Source organism: Epinephelus fuscoguttatus, linkage group LG1 (genome assembly GCF_011397635.1).
Source record: "Epinephelus fuscoguttatus linkage group LG1, E.fuscoguttatus.final_Chr_v1".
NCBI classification, from domain to species: Eukaryota; Metazoa; Chordata; class Actinopteri; order Perciformes; family Serranidae; genus Epinephelus; species Epinephelus fuscoguttatus.
In genome coordinates, this window is record NC_064752.1 from 47,550,169 (window position 1) to 47,575,023 (window position 24,855).

At 42.2% G+C, this 24,855-nt stretch overlaps 1 protein-coding gene across 2 annotated transcripts in view; it reads left to right on the plus strand.

Moving 5' to 3' along the window:
* Window positions 1–24,855, plus strand: part of LOC125885530 (copine-9-like) — a 312,413-nt gene that overhangs the window by 226,456 nt on the left and 61,102 nt on the right. For both annotated transcript variants that reach the window (XM_049571170.1, XM_049571177.1), the window contains 4 exons: window positions 6,264–6,305; window positions 22,278–22,353; window positions 22,503–22,556; window positions 22,720–22,781. In XM_049571170.1, the coding sequence (XP_049427127.1) occupies window positions 6,264–6,305; window positions 22,278–22,353; window positions 22,503–22,556; window positions 22,720–22,781 (234 nt within the window). The remainder of the gene's footprint in view (window positions 1–6,263; window positions 6,306–22,277; window positions 22,354–22,502; window positions 22,557–22,719; window positions 22,782–24,855) is intronic.

The following is a 24,855-nucleotide window of genomic DNA, read 5'->3' on the forward strand; positions in this document are numbered from 1 at the left end:
TTATCTTCTTCTTATCCAGTCTCAGAATCCCTTTTTTTTCCTTTTAAACAACCCTTTTTTCCCCAAAGTCTGATCACATTACTTCTAAATAACAGGGGCCAGGTGCCTTGTGTGGATTAAACCTTCTGACAGATCTGTCTGCCCTGGATATTAATAGTGGGCAGGGGTCCTGGGCCTTTTGTACTTTCTCAGCCAGGGACTTGGTCTCAAAGCCTGCATAGCAGGTGTTCTGTTCATCGGGGAGAGATGCAGATATTACCTCTTGTACTCTGCGATGGTTCTTACTCCAGCCTACATGCTGTGATGTTGGAACCCTGGTAGACTCAACATTTTTTTTTTTTTATAAAACCCATGCTGCCACAAGGAGAACATGCAAACTCTACACAGAAGGGCTCCCTCAACCCAGGGTTTATGAACCCTCTTGCTGTGATGTGACAATGCTAACCACTGTACCACTGTGCAGCTGTGCCGCATCGTAATGACAGAGCCAGCTAAATATGTGAAGAGGAGGTTGGACTCTGTGCTGGTCAGAATAATGCCAGCAGTCGGCCGTGCTCTCAGTCTCAGGCCAGTGCTGGTGTTATTGAGACCAACGTGGAGGCAATGCAGCAGCAATCTCACAAATATCTAAGTGACTGTACTTACACTGGCCATAAACCATTAATCCAGCCTCATTCCGGCCTTTTAGAGCAGCCAGAGTGAAATCACAGCCATCCAGTCCCTGTGGGGTCTGCCCATTGGTCCGACATCCCATTGGTCCGACCATATTAAACCCATTGTTCCGAAGTCCCGTTGTTCCGAAATCATCATGATGCCCTGTGGTTAAGGTCTGGTTAGGTTTAGGCACAAAAACCACTTGGTTGGGTTAGGAAAAGATCATGGTGTGGGTTAAAATGAAAAAGAAAGTGGCAAACACATAAGCCGTGAGCCTGCTCCGCCTCAAGCCTTTCCCAGCTGACCCAGAGCCGGTCGCGGCGCACCATCAAGGCAAAAATACGCCCGCCGGAAGCTGTTCAGCACCGCGGAAAGCTCCCCACGCAACCCAGACCCCAGAGTTAATAACAGGAGGTTATGGTGTTTCATTCTCTCCTCTCTATGACACTTGTATCTCGACCAGTAGCCTACTTCTGTTGCGTTGCTGGTCCTCTATGGTACACAAATACAGTAATAATCACATATCAGAACAACAGGACGTCGGACTAATGAGAGGTCGGAACAGTGCTACGGCACCGTCCCTGTGTGACTAAAATGAGAGCTGTGTCTGCATACTCTGTGTAAAGGCAAACACGCTTTCAGTGGGTGTTGGCCTCCTCCAGGGTTGTCCGTTGTCTGTTTGTGTTATTCATGGACAGCAACCTTGAGGAGGAAGGAGTTCGGTTTGGGGACCTCAGAATTATCATCTCTGCCTTTTGCATATGATGTGGTTCTGTTTGCTTCATCACACCTTGACCTCCAGTTTGCAGAGTGTGAAGTAGTCGGGATGAAAGTCAGCACCTCCAAGTCTGAGGCCATGGTTCTCTGCTGCAAAACAGTGGATCGCTCCCTCTGGGTTTGGAGACAGTAATTGCCCCAAAAGAAGGAGTTCAAATGTCTTGAGGGTCCTATTCACGAGTAAGTGTAGAATGGAGCATGAGATGAACTGACGGTAAAGCGTAGCATCAGCAGTGATGTGGGCACTGCAATGGACAGTCGTGGTGAAGAAGGAGCTGGGCCAGAAAGCAAAGCTTTCGATTTACTGGTCCATCTATTTCCAATTATCTCCAAAAATGTTAAAAGTGATGTCCTGAAAATGCTGCATTTTGCCACTCCGATCCTATTTGGCCTGCGTGGACTAACGTTAACTGATTTTGATGCTCCTCAGTCTAAGGCCGTTGCTATGGCATCCCTAGCAACGGAGCAACGGAGCAGCAGAGCAGTGGTGATACCTCAAGAAATAAACACCGCAGAATTTTGTTGATTGACCAATCAGAATCAAGTATTTAAGAGTGCCATGTTCTAAGCAAATTTACTCTTTTGTGCTTTGGAGGCTCATATCTCCGCAACGGATTGGTCGATTTGAGTGACTGACACTTCGTTTGATTTGTTAGAGTCAATGGAATGACGCTATACCCACCAACATGAGATTGACAGCACTGTAATGGCTGTAGTCATTGTTATGCTCCCCCCGGGTCCTAAAGCCCATCAGGTTCGCCCAGATTCATTTGAATGCAGCACAACATGTCAGTCTACCAGAACGTACCGTGTGGCCGAAGTAACGTTTCACGGCAAAACAACAGCGGTAAGAGAAATCTTACAACTATGGCTCGGCGAAACGACGAACCCCCAGGTAAAGAATTGTTCCCACTTCAGGGCTAAAGCCCCAGATGTTTTCAACTCCTAGCAACGCCCCTGGTTGGATCTCACATGCACAAAACGCGTGTACATGCACATTTTTTCTTCTTTTCTTCTTTATTTTAATTCAAAACTGGACTCTTACCTTGACTTCATTGTTTCACTTTATTGTAACCAAAACTTTCTTTCTTTTTTTAAGAGCAATAGCAAAATTTAAACTAACAGTTTGTCAAACATTGTCCTGTTCAACCTCAATGACCACACACTGCCTGGAGCTATCAATTAAAACCCAGGTGATAGTCATAGCTATTTGTATTACTCCAGGTACAAATTCTATGAAAAAACAACAATGAATGTCTCCACTAACAAACATTGTGTGTGTATCCAAGCCAGATTCATCTTCTTCCTCTGTGCTCCATTGTTGTCCAGACACTATTAAAGCCTCTGGAAACCCAAATCCACAATAGCTTTCTAACTATGCAATTTAGGGTCTTAGGTACATAATATTAAACATGTAAAAACAATTAGAAATCACTTTCCATCCAAATTCGAAATATCTGTCTTTTAAGTTTTTGTACATTCTTGAAATTGGGTTTGATTTAGCCGTGGTTATCTCTGAGATTTATTACGCAATAAATTCCAAACCAATATAAATCATCCGTCAGTTGTCTCATCCCGCCCCCCAGTGGCAGTGCAACAAAACCTTTCTGCTCCAGCTAAATCTGCCTCTGTGAGTCTGAGCCAACAAACAGCTTTCTAGTCTGATGTTTAGAAAATACAGATCGTAAACCGGCTGAACCGCTCGGCTGCGACGCAGCGGAGGCTCTGCCTCCGGCGAGCTCCCAGCAGCACTCGAATCAGGTTGACTGGCTCCAGAGACAATCCAAGCATTTGCAGCTCGTGGAGCTGCAGTAAGAGGCGGCTTGTGAGCGGCCAGGCTTGCCCCCGGGCCCGGTGCCAGTGACAGCTCGCGGGGAGGGGACGTAATGTGCACCCTTCCTCACCCCTAACCCCAACCCCAAGCAGTTAGCTTTGCTGCGCATAAACATATCCCCAATCGTGGAAGTGATGCTGCGGGAAAAACACAATTTTAGCCGGAGGGGAACATTATTCGAGGCGGGCCAATACTTCTACACAACGCCAGAGAGATGGCCGGCCAGCACCATTAAATTTGCAGCCATTGCTGAGCCAGGGAGATGTCAATCAAAACAAGGGAGCTGTCAATCAGAGCGTTATCTGCCACACCCACTCTGTCCTGGCAAGTGGTCTAAACAGCAAAATGAGCTGTTTTTAAACCAGGTTTCCTAATAGTTAAGAATGGTTATTTTCACTCAGACTTTTGTGGATGATTAATGAGACACTCGACTTTGATATAATATATGCATTTTTACTATTTCAAGCTGTGTTTCTAAAGGCTTTAAAAACAGATCAGTGCGCCACACTGTTGCACTGAATGACGTGTTCCTTCATTACCATGAATGCACACACTGTGGTTGATTTTCACTCAGTCCCACACTCACACCATCCTGCTGCCACAAATAGCCATTGGAGCACAAAATATGGGTTTATTCCACCGTTGAAAAAAGTCCCTGACAAATGTGCTATTTCCTCCTGTTCGATTAACATTTGCTAAAAACAACAGTGACCAAATGACTGGGGAAATTGTTTAGGTTTCCTTTCCTTTTTATTTTAAACAAACTATATATCTGTGAACTGTATTTAAAGATGTACATCTTCAATAGGAACACATAGGCTTGGGGCTGAGTGCTACAGACAGGGTAGGTGAAGTTAGAAAGTGTTGTGATATGGACAAACACATTGTTGTTTTTGGTATTTTAATAAAATTTGTTCACAATAGAAAAATAATAAAATAACAAATATAGTTTTTAAGTTTTAGAAAAAGATGAAAAGGACCTTGAGGACACACAGCCCCAGTTTCATGTGTGACATGGTTTGTGATGATTTTAATTTGATAGTTTGGTTCTTTGCATCAAAATAGGATTTTTCAGAGTTTCCCAGCAGTGGCTTTGTTCGGCTATGCAAACACAGCCTCCGTCCTTCCTTCCTTCAGCCACCTTTTTGAAAAGGTTGGCATTATGATATTTGTGCATATCCAAAACCACCTTGGTCTCCCTCTGAAGTTGTCAAAAATCAGTGCTTGGTCAGTAACTTCCACCGTTAGACACTGATGAGAACGGACATCCTTTTATATTGGCATGATACACAGCTGGTCACTGCTATAGTTTAATGGCAGGGAAACGCGGCAGGACAACAACAGTCCAACAGCCACCAATTTTCACTTGTGACGCTAGTATGATTGTAAAGCCAAACATTGTTATTTTTAGCTAAACCCAACTACATTGTTGCCTAACCCAACAACATGCGTGTAACGTAACTTTGTGCATTTGTTGAAGTAAAAAAAGGTTAATTTGCAATGTTGTACTGACGTAATGCATTTATTTCAAGAGACTGTATGCAAACTGTACGTTTCCTGTGAAAATGGAAGTGTATTTTGAAAAAACAGACAATGCATGGAACAGGCTGAAGTTGACATGGCGTCCCAGAATGTCAACAACCAACACACCTTGCATGTCATATGTCGGTATGAAAAGTCCATGACCAAATATTGATATGCAGCAAGGTCGGAGTGAGAATGTGTTGGAAAAACCTGTTGATATCATAGTCTTTCATAATGTTTAAAAGTAGGTGTTTTTCTCCTTCTGACCAGGAATGTGGGATTTTCTTTTGGGCATGCACTCAACCTCAGCCCTGTAAACTGTTGGTTTGTGTACAATGTCTCCATGACAACGCACAAAGCCAACCATAAACTGACAAGAGGCCATGTGTCTCAAACTGCAGTAAAAACCCCAACTGAGAAGCATATTCTGAATACGCTGTATACATGTCCAAAGAATGCTCCTAAATCTAATACCGGCATATCCTACTTGTCTTAATCGTAAAATGCTAAATTCAGAAAAAGGCCTAATCAGAAAATCCAAATGGAAAATGCTGTTTACATGACCTGTGCATATTTAGAATATTGTCATATTTGGAATAACAGTGGAATATTAATGTGCAGGTAAACACAGTCAGTGTGAACAGCACAAATGACGTAGAATCTGATCTTTTCCATTCTGATTTACTGTAGGCCACTTTCGTACGTGCTCCTAAATGAGATACATTTTTTTTGCAATGGGACCTCACTTTTACGTCTCTCGGCTGACCTGAATGTCCTGTGGAGAGGTACTGAAGTAACCATTGACATCCTGAAATTTTGGATGAAATCTGTTGCAGTGAAGCCATTCATCACCACCACCATATCACCACTCTTGGCTCCAGTTCCACACACCTCCATACAAAAGTAGCAGCCCTTGCTCCACAAAAAGCTATAATTAAAAATTCAGCTCTCTTTCTGCTCATCCTCATTATCATCTGCTCATGAATTCGTTGGCTCCCACTGCACATCAACTTATAAATGAAGCCATGAGCTCTGACTGTACTGGCCCCCATGTTTACTTCTGTACCACAGTGTGCTGTGTTTGATGGCTTTGCTATTTTTCTTTTGCTCATGCAGGTCAGTTCAGAACAGTGACTAGTTCACACTGGAATCTCACATTTTTATAAATCATGTAAACAATGCCACACAAAAAAAAATCGAATCTGAGCAAATTATCCAAATGAAGTACGAAGTCTTACAGTGTGGACGTAGCTTAAGGATCAGTGCCAAAGATTCCTATAATATCCTCTTTGATGAAATCTGACACTGTTACTCTGCATCATAAAATGTGAAACATTCTTTGATGTGAAGGCCAAGAGAATTTTAGCTCCTGACTTACTTTCTGAAACTCTATTAATCTTTTTTCTCTGTTTCTTTTTATCACACACTTCCTCCCTCTGTGATTCTCTCCTCTGTCTATCTCCCCTCCCTCCAGGACGGTCAAGGTGGATGTATACGACTGGGACAGAGATGGGAGGTGAGTTCTCATGCTCGCTGTCTGTCTTTTTTCTTTTCTTTGGTATTCAGCTCGAGATTAAATCCCTCAAATGTCACACCTTGTTCTGTCTGACCTTGTTCAGTCTTATCATTAGGAATTAGAACTAATGGAGGGCTGAGCTCCACCCGCCCGCCCCACACGGGGTAATAAATCAAAAACACCTTGCAGGTAAAAGGTTGCAGCTGAGTGGACAGGAGATCAGTGTTTATTAGCGCTTACCACAGTCCTGACACAGCTTCTGTTTCTCTCTGATAGTGGGCACAGTAGGTGCTCCTCTCACAGATTTGTGGGTTTAACTGGGAACATCATGTGGGTGTTTCGGCCTGTCTGGCCCAGTGTTACTGATTTCCATAAATTTCAGTTAGGATTCACTTGAAATTCTTGTGGTATTTTATAAATCCCCCAGCCCCAGATTTCCAAATCTCTATCCTGCAATCTGCAAGACACGAGGAAAGTCAAGGTAAATGTTTGTCTTGCAGTGTTCCAGCAAAGTATGTCAGTCTGACGCAGCCATCAGGCAGTAATTCTGTTGCATATCTGCACAGTCAGTTGCTCCTTCAAGGTTTGACAGACAATTATATTTTGTCTCTCTAGTGCATCATGGCAAGGCACTTTTATTTTGATGACAAGATGTTATCAGAGTAAAAATAATAATTTATATTACTTGTTCTTGCATTATTCAGCCTAGCTTAATCACAGGTGTTCTAATTCATATTCCTGCAAGTCCAAGTCCTCCACACCCACTCCCCCCATACTGTGTATTTAATGTATAAATCAAGTACCACACATGGTTTAACAAGCAGTCACCCCAATTAGGACTGCGTCCTCTGACAGTTTGCCAAAACACTTTTCTATTCTGACATCACACTAATATCACCAGGCTCACAGAGCAGATGCACTTTAGCAAAGCAAGGTGTAAATACTCAATGATCATGTAATTGTGATGCCGGATTTCCACTGGATGCGCGTCCGTTGCAGAACGGCAGCGCTGGTTATCCGGTTTGAAAATTAACCGGATGTTATATTTTTTTTCAATTCTAGTCAATGTGTGTGTTTCCACCGGCTGCGGCTGTGCTGCGTTCCGGCTCCGTCTCAGCTCCAGCACTCTGGAGCCCTCCGCAACAGATACGCAGGACTTCTATTTTTGCCGGACGCCGGAGCACAACGCAGCAATTCAGCACAGAGCAGATCGTGCGGGGCAGGAAGTCATGCACAGAAACACAATAAAACATCCAGTTAATTTTCAAAATAAAATACACAGTGTTCACGGCTGATCATATTTCCCTGCACTACACCTTGAAAACTACATAATGAGCAGAGGCAGGCCTGAAGTCAACAGGTCAGAGGTTTTCAGACGTCATTTCACCCCGTTGACACCATGGACGAGGAGATATTAATCATGGCAGTGCACTGAGATGTCTTCCGGCGGAGCTGCACCGCACCGCACAGCAAACGCAGCCGGTGGGTATTGACGGACGGCGGGACACGCAGCGGATAACCAGCGCTGCCGTTCCGCAAAGGACACGCATCCAGTGGAAATCCGGCGTTAGGAGCCGCAGGAGAAGGCGGCATCTACATCAGATCCAAGTAGGCCCTGTTGATGCTGATGCCCAGCCAACAGATAAATTAAATTAAATTAAATTTTACCCTTGAATTTACCTGTAAATAATGTGTATATTAGCTGTAACGTCTTTTTTTACTCTACCATTAAGGTAGCCTAGATTACCGTTATTCCTATTAAAACGTTTTTTGCTTGGATAAATTGTGATAGGCTATAAAATAAAGACATACAGTAATAAAATAATAATAATTAAAGACACAATCAAAACTGTAAAATGATGTGGACTGTCATACAAACCTCCAGTCAACTGTAAACTGTATATTATTTCATTATTAACGCCCTGTCATGTATTATTAAGTCCACACAGCGTGTTGTTTGACGTTATGTTCCTCTAACGGTTGTTGTCAGTCGGAGTTGGCTCGCGGACATGTCAGTTACCGTTTGAAGATGGTGAGTTGTGCCCGCCAGCTATGCAGTGTTAGGCGTCACGACATCATGGAGCATTCTGGGTAAAATCCTTCAGCGAAGTGAGGTCTGATGTGCACTTTCGGAAGGGGTGCATTAAGGGCGCAGGTTTGCACCCCTTGATAACAACAGAAGACAACTGGGACACCCTACGCACTTTCGCCCCTTAGCGGGAGCGCACAATTAAGGGGTGCAAGGGCGCAAGTGCGGGTATTTTGACAGGGCCTTTATAGTGGCGCAGACCCGGGAGAGTCCGAAATCCAGCCAGGCAGGACAGTATGGGAGAAAGGTTGATAAACCTTGTTTCACAGCACCCTGTCCTTTTTGATAAAAGACGGGATGATTTTATGAACAATTAAAGGACAACGTCTGGCAGTCCATTGTCCAGCTTGGTGGCTGCGGTGAGAGTGGTAAGTGCTAAAGAAAGTTGATGTTGACGCTTGTTAAACGTTAGCTTGCTAGCTCGCTGCTGCTGCTGCTGTCGTTACTCTCGTCCACGTTCACACTGCGCGGACTTGGAACACAACAACGCGAAATTCCACACCGCGTCCGTACCGCGCCTGTGTGTATGGTTTGAGGGCGGAAAAGTGCTGCGCGAATATTCCGCTAATCCGTCCCGCATTTCCGTATCGTGCCAGTGAGAATGAACCTTAACTAACTAATAATGTCTTACTGCCCAACACTGATAGTGAGTAGTAGTAAACGAGTGAATAATGTCAGACACAGCCACAGTGTTTATTTATAATAACTTCCACTTGGAAAATCCTCACATCATGTACATAAAATCAAACTGTCAGACTGTGCTGATCCAACTCTGCCTCTGTTAGTTTTTAGCCACCATAAAATTCCCACCAAAAAACCATTAATATATATTCTGAATATTTTCACCACTTTACCTTGTGGTCATACAGCCTTTTGCAACAGGGAATATAAGCTGTTATATCAAGGCCACCAGACTCCATTCCGCAGTGTTGATTGGTTAGCGTGTATGGTAAAGCAGAGCTAATATTCAAATATAGCGTACACTGACACTGATACTCATTTTTTAAGCTGGCTGAAATATGTTATGCTGCAGCGGCTGTTATGGTGTGACACTTTGGCGAGACACCAGCCAAGCTGCATCCTGTTGCTGTTTTACCACAAGAGATAGCCGAGTTTCCAGTTGGGATAGTGACATGAAGAGCATGTATTTCGGTCAAGATGTGTTCTTTTCCTAATAACAGAGTGGTTGTTGTGCCTAAACCTAACCACATGGTAACCACAGCACTGTTGAACCATAATATCTTTATGTATCTGCTATGTAATAACGTGCAAATGTAACATATTCATAGTTTGTGGAAATGTGCAATGTCAACACTGAGTTGCATTTTTATAAGCACTGAACATTTAATTTTAAGGTAGAACCATATATTTTTTCTGTAGAATGACAATGAATCTATTGTTTAACTACTGAAGCAAGAACATCGCAACAGAAAGGTCAACACATTCTCACTCCAACCTCGTCACATATCGTTGCTTGGTCGTGAACTTTTCATTTTGAAAGACTTGGATATCAACAGGTTTTTTCATCACGTTCTCACTCCGACCTCATCACATATCAATGTTTAGTCATGGACTTTGCATGTCGACATATGACGTACAAGGTAGCCTGGGCACATCTGTTCTTGACTATCTGGATTGCTGTGTCAGTCTTCTCCTTCAGTCCGTTAAATGCATTGTCTATTTCTAAAATACACTTCACAGGAAATGTACAGTTTGTATACAGTCTCTTTCAAAATAAATGTGCTATGTTGGTATAACATCGCAAATTGACAATAGTTTTCTTCTACAACACACTTGGTTACGTTTAGTCAACATACACATGTGGTTGGGTTTAAGGCAACAAAAACGTGGTTGGATTTAGCAAAAAAAAAACAAAAAAAAAACAGGATTTGGCTTTACATAAATATGGGAAGCAAACACCAGCCTCCATGGCACCTGGCAAACGTTAGTTTGGTCAGTGTCTGACACGGAAGTCACTGCCCAAGCACCAGACTTCAGAATGAGACAGAATAGGTATATTATATATATACCTATATATATATATATATATATATATATATATATATATATATATATATATAGATATAGATATATATGTATATATATATAGATATATATATGTGTGTGTGTGTGTGTGTGTGTAATGCTGAGGGGACAAGTGACACAGTGTACAAAATAAAAGAGGAAAAAGGAGGAGAGACATCTTGTGAAAATAGGACAGTGCATCATATTTATGAATTACAGTGCCAAACTCTCCTGCATTTCCTGTTTCTTCCTTCCTTTACCCAAACCTTATTGCCTTGTTATTGTTCCCTGTCCTCCCCCTTCTCATATTTCATCCTCTTTCTCTTCCCATTGGGAGATGAACTCGTTTGCTCCTTGAGGATTCCCCTTTAAATACCAGCATTACCCAGGCAGTGTTGGTGCCACGCACAGCTTCAGGTGGTGATATATTGAGATGCAGAGATGATCTTAGGGCATGCAGAGAGTTGATATTTACCAGTCTGATAATGCTGGAGGGGATTTTGTATCATGTTCAGATGAAAAGTCACGTGTTGAACTGCTGCGAACCTTGTTTCTCCGAGGGATCCTCTTAATAGGAGAAGATTTAATAGCCAGATTTTCATTCTGGCACAGATCAAGTGCGCAGTGACCATGTGCTGGGGATGTAGAGAAATTACAGGCTAATTCAAATTCTGTTTTATTATGAACTAAGCAGTCTGTATGTAGTTAAGATTAACAGACCTGACATCATCAGTCAAGTATTTACAGTGTTTGATGTTTCCCTGCAGATGGTTAAGTCATCATCTGAGGGGAGCTTTTTTTTTTACATGTTTTGCACAGTTATACTGCATCCAAAACACACACCTTGAGACAACATGAGAGAAATGCTGACTGCATGAGGATGAATGAAGGGTAGTGAATCAGATAGCTCAATTAAGGACAAATTAAATGTCTATCTATCTATCTATCTATCTATCTATCTATCTATCTATCTATCTGTCTGTCTGTCTGTCTGTCTATCTATCTGTCTATCTTATTATAAAAGATATATACATAGCGATACAAAACTATTATTTCCTTCAAATTGTGGTTGCAAATCTGTGTTAGTGCTCAATGGGTGACATGTCTGGTAGTCTCGCCACCAGACAATCAGAGATCTCCGCCTTCTGATAGTCTGGAGACACTCCTTTCTAAAGTGTGTTTAACACACTGGCGAAAACGGCCGGCAACAAAGCAACGCCTCTTGCATTTTTGAAAAGGACACGCCTTCTCGGAAACATGCGCTCCCCCTTTTCTCGTCCGCAAGGAAACAAACACACGGAGAGCTTGAAAATGGATGCCGAGAGATTTAACTCTGTTTTATCAAACGTGTGCTCATCCGTGAAGAAAATATTTTTCCAGCGGATGTCTTAGTTACAACATGATTGAGCTAACTGGAGTAGTTTCATGTCGTATCCGACAACAGGAGGCTTTTAACAGATGACGTCCTGATGTTAGCTTTGCTGCTAGTGTCCCTGTCAGCTGCAGCCACTGATGCTTTCTAGACATTGTGATTTCCCAAAACTGAATAAATACCACACATAGCAACACAAAACTGCTTTGTTAGCTCAATCATGTTGTAACTAAGATATCCGCTGGAAAAGATATTTTTTTCACGGACCGTTTAATGAGTTATTACCTATTACAGACACCGCTAACGGCTAACAGGGCAAACAGCTAACGGTTAGCCCAGCTAAACGTGCACACAGAAATAGTAATTTTTGTTCAATCATTGTGTTTATAGACTCTGCTGGTTTTCTACCCGGAAGTATTTGTAAACAACAAGGCGATTCCCTCTATAGTCCGGCCGGACGGATGAGTCATGGCCTTGTAAAAGATTATGTTTGTTTCTTTTAGTTGGCGAGAATGTGTCGCCGCAAACGCGACAAACATCCACTAACTTTGACGGCGTTTTCTGCGAGCGCGGCTGAGCCATTTTGTACCGCTACACGTGTTTCTAGTGGGACCATGTTTACAAGCACAAGAGTTCAGCGAGCCACCGAAGGACCGCCCTGCAGATTTACTATTGGTTCTGCAACGTAGGGAGTTTTTTTAAACTCTGAAATTGTATCCGCCTATCTAAACACAAAATCAGGGAGAAAGTCATCAGTCTTTAGTTAAGCAAAGCGTCTAAAGACTGACTTGTGAGTCTACATGTCTGGTGAGTATGCAGACCATGCAAGATGTTTTCAGCTCCCAGGAATTGTTTACAGATCCTTGCAATATGGGGCCATCCATTATCTTCCTGCAACATGAGGTCACGGCCATGGACGACTGGCATAACAGTGGGTCTCAGGATCTCATTACAGTCTCGTTGTGCATTCAAACTGCCATCAATACAATGCACCTTTGTTTGTTGTCCATAGCTTATGCCAGCCCATACCATAACCCACTGCCACTATGGCGCACTCTGTTCACAACATATGCATTAGCAAACTGTTCACCTGCTCCATGCCACACACTCCATCTGCCATTTGCCCAGTACACTGGGATTTGTCTGTGAAGAGAACACTTCTCCAAAATGCCAGAGACCATTGAAGGTGAGCAGGTGGCCACTCAAGTGGGTTTATGATGACGAAAAGCTGTCAGGTCAAGACCCTGGTATAGGAGCAATACCTTTAGAAAATGTTTGCACTCGTAACAAAATTTGGGGCACCACCCTCCTAAGGACGGAAGCGACTAATCAAATTAATAACTCCGGAAACCCATTATTAATTTGTCAGTACACTTATTAATAATGAATCAATCTCAGTATCTGGGTTATGAATTCTCTATACAGTGATCTTAGTTCCTGCTCAAGAGAAATATTCACAGACAACGACTTGGCGATAAATGAAGATTTATTTAGGGCTAAATGTTTAGAAACGGAGTAAATAAATAGTAAATGAGGATGATATGAAATGACACAAAATCACCAGTATGTATAGATGGATTAAGACAAGAGGTAACAGTTTTTTTCAGTTATTTAGTTTGGCGATAGTGAGAGAGTATGTGACTATAGATAAATTGGGGATGCAGGGATGCGCAAAACCATTTATTTAATGAAACCTAAATTAAGATCAGAATAAGTAAGTCTCCTACATCAACTCTCATCACAACACAGCGGCTGCATCAGGTGCAGGGGATTTGGCCTAATTTGAGAAGAAATGACTCAGCTGGATGTTTCTTGGGGACCCCAGACTGCCGCTGGCGACTCCCGGCTTCACTTCACAGCCTTCTAGCAGGGTGATAGAAACTGGAACGCAGCGGTGAGGGGTGGCGGAGCCTGAAGGTGGTGTCCTTTAGGTGGTCCTTAGACGTTGGTGATTTTAGGCGGCAGAAAGTCTCTTGGTTTGGCCAAAGAGCCCCTGCTCTGCGGAGACCTGGACAAGTGGCTGGCAGCCGCTGGATCCGATGAATCTTTGACGTAGTTGCAGGCTGAACAGAAGCTCATCTATTCAGCTATGGCTACTCGCTTATAATAAAGTTGAAAACAATCTCGTCGGCCGTTCGATATTATTATCAAAGTCTTATCAACGTGTAGACAAAAGATCGTAAGAAAAGAAAGAGTTACGCAGGAACCAAGTTTAAGAGCGTAATGGGTTCAGGCATTAAGAGTATAACTAGGAGGAGGGACATCAACAGAAAGAAAAAGAGAAAGTAAAAAGTAACATAAAAAGAAAAGAAAGAGGAAAGTGCTGAGATGTGCCGCGCTCAATAGTTTTATCCCACCAACTTGAGGGGGTGTGTCCGAGTCAAGGCGGTACTGTTAGTTTTGACATTACTTTATTTTGGAGGAAACTTAATGAACTTTAATGAAACTTTATTTTGTGAGATTATATGCTTTCTCTCTGTTATGGTCAAAATCGGCTCTTAACATCAAATTAAATTTAATATGATTATTATACCTCATATGTGAGCGGAACACAAGTATAAATGTTTCGTGCACAAACACTACAAACTAGTCTGCAATTGCATCAACACACTAAATGAGAAAGCACATATTAATAAAGACAAGTTGATTAATCAATCCAAATATATTTCAACTCAAAATATGGGATTCCTTACGGGAACCCTTCTTAACTGTCGTCACAAGATGGCAGTATGACTCCATGTAAAATGAGGGATTAAACACATGAAATTTTAACTTTCTCATACTATGACCTATAAGAGTGAAAAAAAAACATCATTCAACTAACAAACAAGGATTATGCACAGTTACAATGTTAGAACATGGATAAAATGTATAGTTTTACTTTCAAGAGACATTTCAAGTTGGTTACAAGAGAAACTTAGTCTCTGCTCAGGAATGCACACTGAATTTACGATCCTCACATCTGTTCAATTTCTCCTCTTTACCAGGTTGTGAATTAGATGGTGTGGTTCCCAGGGGTGATAAGAGGGGAGAGGATGTGGTGAACTTAAAAGCATAGTCAACGACCCTGGACTGGCCGTTGATCTGGCTGTGTTGTCACAAGTTGAATTCTTTTAAGATGTTAATCGACATATGGGACCTGGAGGGGTCTCAAGTGACACCTTTACGCCAGGATGGCTGGTGGGAGAGTTTGTCAAGACTGAGGTGAGGCCGGGGGCAGAGTCATAAACATTTGACCCTCAAAGTGGCCCATCTCATTTGTCTGTTTACTTACACTCCCGGTTCTGGAGGAGTTTAGAAGGCTGTTGTTCCTACCCTGGTGAGGACAATAAGCACACAGATGAGCTTCCCTGAGATGGATTCATTCATTCCAAAAATTCTTCAGTTGTGCAAACCAATTATTGTATCAGCTGTCTGGGTGGCTGGTCTCAGATGATCTTACAGGTAAAGACACTGGATGTGGAAGTCCTGAGCTGGTTTCGTTACACTTGGCCTGGGGTTGTGAGGCTTGGTAGATGTACTGCGCTTTGAGTGGTCGGATGACTAGAAAGACGCTATACAAATGCAGGTCCATTAACCACTAATAAGGAAATGCTCTGACTGGTCAAAATATGTTGCTATTTGTTATTTATTAACACAAATACACAAATACAAATGCAGGTCCATCAACCAGTAATAAGGAAGTGTTCTGACTGGTCGAAATATGTTGCCATTTGTTATTTATTATGTGTTTGTAAGTGTGATCCTTCAAATCAGGTGTTAATACAATATGTATTCAAACATGTTTCTGGACCCACACACAGTAAGGGCCATACTCTGGACCTTGTTTTTTCACTTGGCCTGAGTATTGAGAATGTGTATGTGGAGAACTTTCATGTCAGCGATCACTGCAGTGTGCTTTTTAATGTTAACTTCCCTGTAAATCTTCCCCCTTTGAAAATAAAAGCCCAAAGGTGGATTATGAATCAGGATGCAGCTGATAACTTTGCTTTGTTTGAGCCACATATACTGATGGGAATTGACCATCTTGATGTCTTTATCCAGACTTTTAATAGCCACTGTGTGGCTATTTTGGATGAAGTGTCTGTGTTGAAATCTAGTTGTGCCCTAGTACCTGCCTTATCCCTGGATAAATGACTCCATCCGCTCTTTTAGGAGAAACTGTCGAAAGGTGGAACATCTGTGGAAGTCAACACAGCTAGAGGTTCACAGACTCCACCTAAGGGAACTTAGAGCCTCTTTAAATGAAATGTTGAGGAATGTTAGGACTCCGTATTTTTCTCAAATCATATCTTGAGTCTTATTTGATATGAGTAACACTCTTGTTTCATCTGTGTATTATTTGCAGGCAGCAATGCATTTCTTCATTTCTTTGTGGAAAAGATCAGAGACATCAGGGGGAATATTTCACCATTGTCTTCTTTTAACTCTGTGTAATGTTTTCCCCTTGCACTTGGTCCTCTTTTAACCCTGTGTTCTTTCAGGACATCACTGCTCTGCTCCTAAAAATGAAACCCTCCTCGTCTCCCACTGATGTTCTCCCTACTAAGCTGCTTAAAACAGTTTTTAATTCTATTGGCCCCTATTGTGAATTTGATAAATCTATCACTTTCAATTGGTGTAGTTCCCAGCTTTTTTTTTAGTTGTTCAACCAGCACTTAAAAGCCTAATCTGGACCTACCACAACCAAAAAACTATAGGCCAGTTTCCAAACTTCCGTTCTTGTCCAAGATCTTAGAAACAATAGTGGCAGAGGGACTTACAATGCTCTTGAAGGTAAGTAATGTCTTGGATTTCAGTCAGGTTTCCACAGAAATCAGGACAGACTTTGATTATTGCCCTGGAAAATCAGATCCCCCTTATTAGGCATCACATGGGTACTCTAGACTCGGCCATCCAGTCGAGTCCTCGGAATCTGGGTGTTGTTTTCGACTCAGCTGTGTCTCTCGAGCATCACACCAAAACATTGGTTAGAAACTGCTTTTTCAGCTGAGGAACATCTCTAAGCTGAGAGTTTAGAGCTTTAAATGGTCAAGCTCCTGCTTACATTTCTGAGATAATGATATTGTATAATCCCACACGTTCTCTTAGATCCTCGAGTCAGTGCCTGCTGGTCATCCCCCACGCTCCTTTCAAAACTAGAGAGGATCGAGCCTTTCAAGCAGGGTTTCTGTTTCTCCTCACTTCTTCCAAAGCTAATAAGAGAGCAGAGTGAAGTGGCTGGCAGTGCTTTGGCAAGTTTTTGGGTGGCCAGGCGCCATCTCTGGCTGTCACAGTCCATGCTGCAGCCAGGGGATAGGGTGTGTCTGCTCAAATTGCCTGTTGAACCATCTGCCTTGTTTGGGCCTCATGCATCCATGACGATTTGGCAGGGCCAGGAAGCCCGTTGCTGTGCTAAGGAGGTGTCAGGCAACTTGAAGTGAGATCAAGAAACCTCAGCCTGCTTGGGAGCAGGAAGGTCTGTGGGGCCAGCTGGACACAGCATGGCATGGCAAGTCTAAACATGGCAGTGGCCAGGGGCCACCCAAGCCCACACCTAACTCCAGACGCGACATCCCCCCTAGCCTTCCCTTGCCCTCAGACAGCATGGGAGGCTCTGGGGGCAGACCCCTGGGTTGTTTCAAGAAGAAGATCAGCAGGCAGGGTTTTATTCCCACTATTTTATTGTCCTGAAGCGAAACGGGATGCTCAGGCCTGTCTTAGACCTCAGTGGGCTGAACAACTTCCTCAGGCCCCTGAAGTGCAAAATGTTGACTGTGTCCATGGTCAAGCAGGCTGTCCAGGTAGCCGACTGGTTTGCAGCCTCAAGCAAGCCTGTTTTCAAATCCCAGTCTGGGAGGGGCACAGGAGGTTTCTCAGGTTTGCCTTCGAGGGAAAAACCTTTGAATTCTGTGTCCTCCCCTTCGGCATCTCACTGACATCCTGCACCTTCACCAGGTGCATGGATGCGGTCTTGGGGCCTCTGTGGCAGCATGGTCTCAGGATACTGGACTATTTAGATGACTGGCTAATACGTGCACAGACAGAGGAGCAGTGCCACCATCATGTGAGAGTTGGATCACATTCAGGGTCTGGGGCTGCGCATGAACCAGAAAAAGTATAGTTTCCAGCCTGCATAGGCCACCCAGTTTCTAGACATGCGGCTGGATGTCAGAGCTGGGTTGGCGAAGCTGTCACAGGAGAGGAAGGTTTTAATCAGGACCTGCCTGTCTCATTTTCAGCTTGGTGCCAGGGTCATGTGGCGGCTGTGTCTCTGCCTCTTGGGTGTTATAGCAGCCTCAGCACAAGTGGTGCCATTGGCTCTTCTACACACGTGTCCAGTTCAGAGGCATCTCTTCAGCCTGGGGTTCTGTCAGCAGAGACAGCTGCAGGCAGTGGTGTTTGTCACCATGCAGCTTTGTGCGGACCTCAGGTAGTGACACGACCCAGCCAACATTTCGAGGGAAGGCCCAAGTGCAAGGGACTGTAGGTTGCACCCGGTGGTGCCCAGGTACCTGCAGGGGCTGTTTGAGGTGGGAAAATCACCTTCACCCCTTAGAGGCATGGTAGCAGCTATCAAGGCTGCTCATACAGGGGATTATAGGCTTGCAGATGGTGACTGCAGCCTCATCGAACCAGGAGGCTGGCCAGTCCACTGTGGGACCTGGATCAGGTGTTGACTGCCCAGCAGCAGGAACCTTTTGTGCTTTTGTGCTTATGGACTTGCATCTGCTCTGTCTCCTGGGGCCCCTTGCTGTGTGTCTTAAAGGGTTCCCATAGTTATGGTATAACTACTGGGTGGGGAGATAATCTCGATACGATAGAGAATGTTCAGTCACACTGTAACCTTGGTTCTCTGGGTGAGGAGATTATCTCCCCAGGCTCAAGGATGCTCTGTACTCATTCCAATCAATTTTAATCAGTGGGTGCATGGGCAAGGTGGGGCTTTTATAGCCTGGCGCATGGTAGCCAGGTGAAGTGGTGTGTCTTAAACATTATTAATTTTCCATGTCGATTACCCCAGATGGGGGTAATTCCCATAATTATAATATAACTACTGGGTGGGGAGATAATCTCCTCACTCAGAGAACCAAGGTTACAATATAACTGACTGTTATTCTCAGGTGCCATGAAAACAAGTGTCATAACAAAACACATATATGATATGTTATTTGAAGCCTAATTTGTATACAATATTCATAGTGGCTCAAAAAAACAATATGATGGTATTTGCTCATCTTTGCTGAGCAACAGTTTTGTGTGAAATAATTTTTCAGGCCTGCCCCATATAGATTTGTGTCCCAAATATAGGCCTGTTGAATTCAGTGATTTAAACATTCAAACAACAGCCTGGAGGGCGGCACGGTGGTGTGGTTGGTAGCACTCTCGCCTCACAGCAAGAGGGTTGCTGGTTCGATCCCGGGTGTGGGAGCCCTTCTGTGCGGAGTTTGCATGTTCTCCCTGTGTCAGCGTGGGTTCTCTCCGGGCACTCCGGCTTCCTCCCACAGTCCAAAGACATGCAGATTGGCGACTAGGTTAATTGGTAACTCTAAATTGTCCATAGGTGTGAATGTGAGCGTGAATGGTTGTTTGTCTCTATGTGTCAGCCCTGCAATAGTCTGGCGACCTGTCCAGGGTGTACCCTGCCTCTCGCCTGATGTCAGCTGGGATAGGCTCCAGCCCCCCCGCGACCCTCAAGAGGATGAAGCGGTTAGAATTGAGGTTTTTCAGTACATCATATATTATAAGGTAGGCTGAAATGATGAGTTTTATGTGGATGTGTTTCAACTTTGAAAATGACCAAGACTTTTTAATTGTGTTTACTATAGCCAGTAATGGCAACCAGATGTTGAGAGTCAAAACCAGAAATGGAGCAAACGAACAAAGGGGCATGCCACATAAGGTCAATGATATTGGAGTCTATATTTTCATATAGTAAAGTAGACACCCAGCTGGCCATCACCGTTGTTCAATGTTAATATATGGTTGAATTTAGGTTGTGACATTGATTGACGAAAATTTTATGTCAGGACAACATCTAATGCCAATATTAATTTGACATGGAATATTGATGACAGATGACATTGATATTTTGTTGTTTTTAAGTTGTGTTGTTAGGTAACAAAAATCCCACATCTTTGAAATGTCTCATGTCAACGTCATCTTGACGTGCACTGAACAAAAATATAAACGCAACACTTTTGTTTTTGCTCCCATTTTTCATGAGCTGAACTCGAAGATCTAAAACATTTTCTATATACACAAAAGACCATTTCCCTCGAATACTGTTCACAAATCTGTCTAAATCTATGTTAGTGAGCACTCCTCCTTTGCCGAGATAATCCATCCCACCTCACAGGTGTGGCATATCAAGATGCTGATTAGACAGCATGATTACTGCACAGGTGTGCCTTAGGCTGGCCACAATAAAAGGCCATCCAGTGTAAGAGTCAAACATCATATTGACTTCCGGTGTCAGCCAGGAAACTGCAAATTTCTGTTAATTTTGAAAGCTTTTTTTTTTCTCAACATTCTAAAATACTTATTAAAATCTATATCTTTAAAATCTCTTCGGCCATAATAGAAGCAATAGACAGTAGAAAGGACTTGTAGGCCCAGCACTGACTGCTTTGAGGACTTTATTGGATATTTGATCTTAGCCAGATGTTTTGTCCAGAGCGTTTCGGCAAGTGGGGCCTCCAACCTGCAAGTTGCTCTTTAGGCTTTACAATTACAGCACAGACAGTGAAGTGGCAGTGACAACAATTACAGAATGTGGTATGGTAACATGATGGTTGTAATTGTTTGGGGGAGCATGAGGATGATCTAAAAGGTCAATATGTAGGGAAAAGAACGTATTGTACATACTGTATATTTGACAGAGGATTGGTTTGGGTGTCTGCGTTCCTGAGAAGCAGGAAATTTAACAGAATGCTTTTAGAGTAAGACAACAAAAAAAAGAAAAAATAATAATTTTACTGAATTGATAAAAGCTATCAACAAAAGAGACATATTTTTCTCAGGAGTGGCTGAAGACCAAGACAGAGTTAAAAGAAGAAAAAATACTGAACTGGATACATGATTCAGAATGAATGCAGGGCTCAACAATAGGGATTGCCCGATTGCCCGGGGCAAGTAAAACTCATGGTCGGGCATGTAAACTAACAACTCACTTGCCTGATCAGGCAACTTGCTAAAAATAGTAAAAGTTAATAACTAATTGATAAAATAAATGTATTTTAAAACGTGCTCTTCAGCTCTGATGCAGCGGTCTCTCTGCCTGAAGTCACAGGCACAGCTGTGTAACAATGTCCTGCCCGCAGCCCCCATTGATATTATTTTGCACGACGGACGCTTCATATAATAACATAACAATATACTATTTATGGTGTTATGGCATCGTGTCATTTCTGTCTCTACATGGTCACGCATGGCACTCATGCTGAGCTTGTGTTCCGTTCAGGCGTTGTCACGTAAATAACAACTTCCAGCACTTAAATAGGTCATAGCACAAAACAGCAGCATGTCAGGTGACGTTTTACTTTATTATATTCAATAAAATTGTATGTTCCTAAATCTTGAGACACCTCATATGTAAGCTAGACAGACATTTCACCTGCTCATTACTGTGCACAAATGTACTGTATGTACTTAGTCCTAAAGAGCCCTTCTGGTGCCAGTAGATACATAGAAACATCCCAGCAGGCTGTGCTTTGCAAGCATACAAAAAAGTTTCATGCATGTGAAAATTATTTTTCATGCGTGTGCTTCACCTCCGCTGCTACAACTCCATCCTAGGGGAAACACTGCTGTGTGCATTTTGTGCAACAGGTGGATGTGGTAGTCTACTGGTAGAGAGCTAAGTAGCGTTGAAATAGAGTAGAGCAGGGCAGAGAGATGGAAGCAAAATATATTAAACCCGGTGTTAACACAGCAGAACTGGAGAGAGGGTTGAAAAATAAATAGAGGTGGGCATGGCTCAAGTAGGGCTCAAAATTATAGACGGAGAATGATTGACAAATTTTTCACTTTAAGCCCTGACACTGTCATTTTTTGTGTAGGAATTAAGCTACAATACATGACATATGTTGTTTTAATTAATAAATACAGTGTGAATAAAGATTACATAACATAAAAATAACTACAGTCTTTGTTATTTGATAGCCGCTTAAATTAAACAATTTTTATAGGGCAAGTAAAAACTGACTTCGGGCAAGTAGATCTCTGACCAACTTGCCCGACCGGGCAAGTGAAAAAAAACCTTAGCGTTGAACCCTGGAATGTTAATGTTACTAATAGTAAAATTGTGATTTTAAAAACTGGCAGAATAATAATGTATTAATACAGCTTTATACGTTTTGTCTGCTTTTTTAAATACCACAATTTTGGATTTGTTTTCTCTCTTTTGTGACTTTGTTCTTTGTTCAAGCGGACAGGAACTGTTCTATAACTATTTTCCACTTTCTTGTCTCTCTGTCTGTTTTGTCTAAATCAACATGTCTTAAAGTCATGACTTTATCGGAGAGTTCACCACCAGCTACAGAGAACTTTCCAGAGGCCAAAGTCAGTTCAATGTCTATGAGGTAAAATACAATAGCAAGTTCTATTGTTATGAATTCAAACCCTCATCTGAGGACAATTTATTATCAAAATCCACCCACAGGAGCTCTGAATGAGTAACCATTTCTGCTCAGACAAAAACTAATTTCTTGTTTTCTGTCTTGTGATCAAGGTTTTGAATCCTAAAAAGAAAGGCAAGAAGAAGAAATACGTCAATTCAGGGACAGTAAGTCATGTTAGAGTGTGTTTCATCAGCAGCTGTCACACGTTTCATGGACATGAGTCATAGCAGCAGTGACATGTCAAGGCAATAAATGGATAGTGTTTGCCAAGGGCCTCCTTGTAATTTGTGCCTGTGCTGCGTCCTCTGTTCTCTTTTTGTCTTCAAGGTGACTCTGCTGTCTTTTAAAGTGGAGTCAGAATGCACATTTGTCGACTTCATCAGAGGAGGGTAAGACCTCAGTCTTTAATGTTTCATCATGGTCATGAAGCCATTCATGAAGCCATTTAAGGACTCTACTGCAATTATTACTTTTTTTAAGGCCTAGTCACAGCAGACAGTGAAACGGTGAAATTAATCTGTGCATCTTTGTTACGTATTTGAGTATGACTTCTCACACAAATAATTGGTGAACTGCTGTGAAGTGCAAACATGCTAACCAACTGGTCCAGCTCTAGTAAGTCACAATCAAGTGCTCCAGGAATGACATTTTTCTGTGGGCCGACATGGAAGTTAGTGTCGCCCTGGTTACGCTCCTTTAAAAAGCTATGGGATTTTTCCATTGGATTTTGGATTATTGTATAAAATAGTAAATAATCCCCACTTTTCTGATTTTTGAAGCCTGAATGCAATCATCGGAAGTAAAAAGCTAATGTTAGGCTGTAAACAAAGCACACTATGGTCGCATGACTTAACATTCTTATCACAATGTAGATGTAAAGTTGTGTTCGGTGTGATAAAGTTCTGTAGTCTCATTAGGCAATTGAACAACCACCTCTTACATTAACTCAACAAACAGGTTTAACAGAATGCGCCACTAGGGCAACATATATACATGCTGATCGGACTGATCGGAGAACTTAAATAGACAATATCTTAAATTGACACAAAGAAACCCCTAATCCCCCCATGATATCACAGCTCTCTCTTTGGTCCAAAGGATTGCCTTCTGCATAAAACCAGGCTCTGCCCTCAGCCCCATCTTGTAAACCATTGTGTTCCAGAAAGTGTGACAAATAGACATTTTCAGACTAAGTATATTTAAATGTATCTGCATTTAGGTCAACAACTAACATTCCTCTCCCAAAGAAATGTTTTTCTTGGCAGTGCAGAGAAGGGTTTGAAAAAGCATTTCGACCTACATACTGGGATATAAGAGTTACAGAAAGCTAACTGAACAGTTTAATTGAATGATTAAAGTATGACCAATCTGTCCATCCATCCATCCATCCATTTTCTAACCAAGTAACTGAAAAAAAGTTTCAGAGACTCGAGTTTGTTCTTATCAAAACTAACTCAAAAAATGCACTGGGAGGTTTTGGACTTGTGAGATATTTGAAAACATTGCTGTCAAATGGAACTAAAGCACTATATTCAGTGGTGTAGTGGAGGGTATACACAGGTTTAGGGGTATACCCACCTCTTTTTATAGCTGTGTACAGTGGACCCAACTGCTCCAAAGCCATTGGAATATATAGGAAGATATGCCCATCTTCTCCAAGGGTAACCTACCCATCTAACCAGTAGTACACCTACCTCATCAACTACCACTACACCACTAACTACCGTAAAACTCGGAATATAAGTCGCACTGGCATATAAGTCGCAGTCTATTTTTTAAGGTCTCAAACAGGGAAAACAAGGTTTTATATTACTATTTGTTAATAAAAACGTTAATAAAAACGTTGTTAATAAAAAAAAAAATTTGAAACACATTCAAAACCCAATAACATCTTAAGCAGCTTTGGTTACTTTTCAGATTGCAATTTTCCAAACAACCTCTCCAGGAAATAAAATTACGGTATAACAACATCTGAGCCATAAAAATTAGTTTAAATGAATGTTAAACTTCTTTTTTATTTTTTAAGAAGACAGCATTACAGTACCTTATTACAGTGTGGACTGTAACTATACATGCTTACTCAAATCCCAAAAACGAATGAGTTTAAATTACTACGTAGCGCCATCTTGTGGGTCAAATTACCTATGTCAGCATTTACCTTGGTCTATAGGTCGCACCGGTCTATAACCCGCACCCAACTTTTTAGATGAAAAAAAGGGAAAAAAAGCGAGACTTATACACCAAGTTTTACGGTATATTACAAGATTATAGCATACATGATGTCTTTTGTGATCTAAGTTGTAAGTCTCTGCAAGTTGATCTGGCAGTTGATTTAAACTTTGAAATCAGTGGCTGCCGGCAAAGCATAAACACGTATCTAAAATAAGCCTACAGTTGTTATTCCAAAGCAGAATTCAGTATATATGATTTGTAGTAAATGAATAAAATTGTTGAAGAACCACA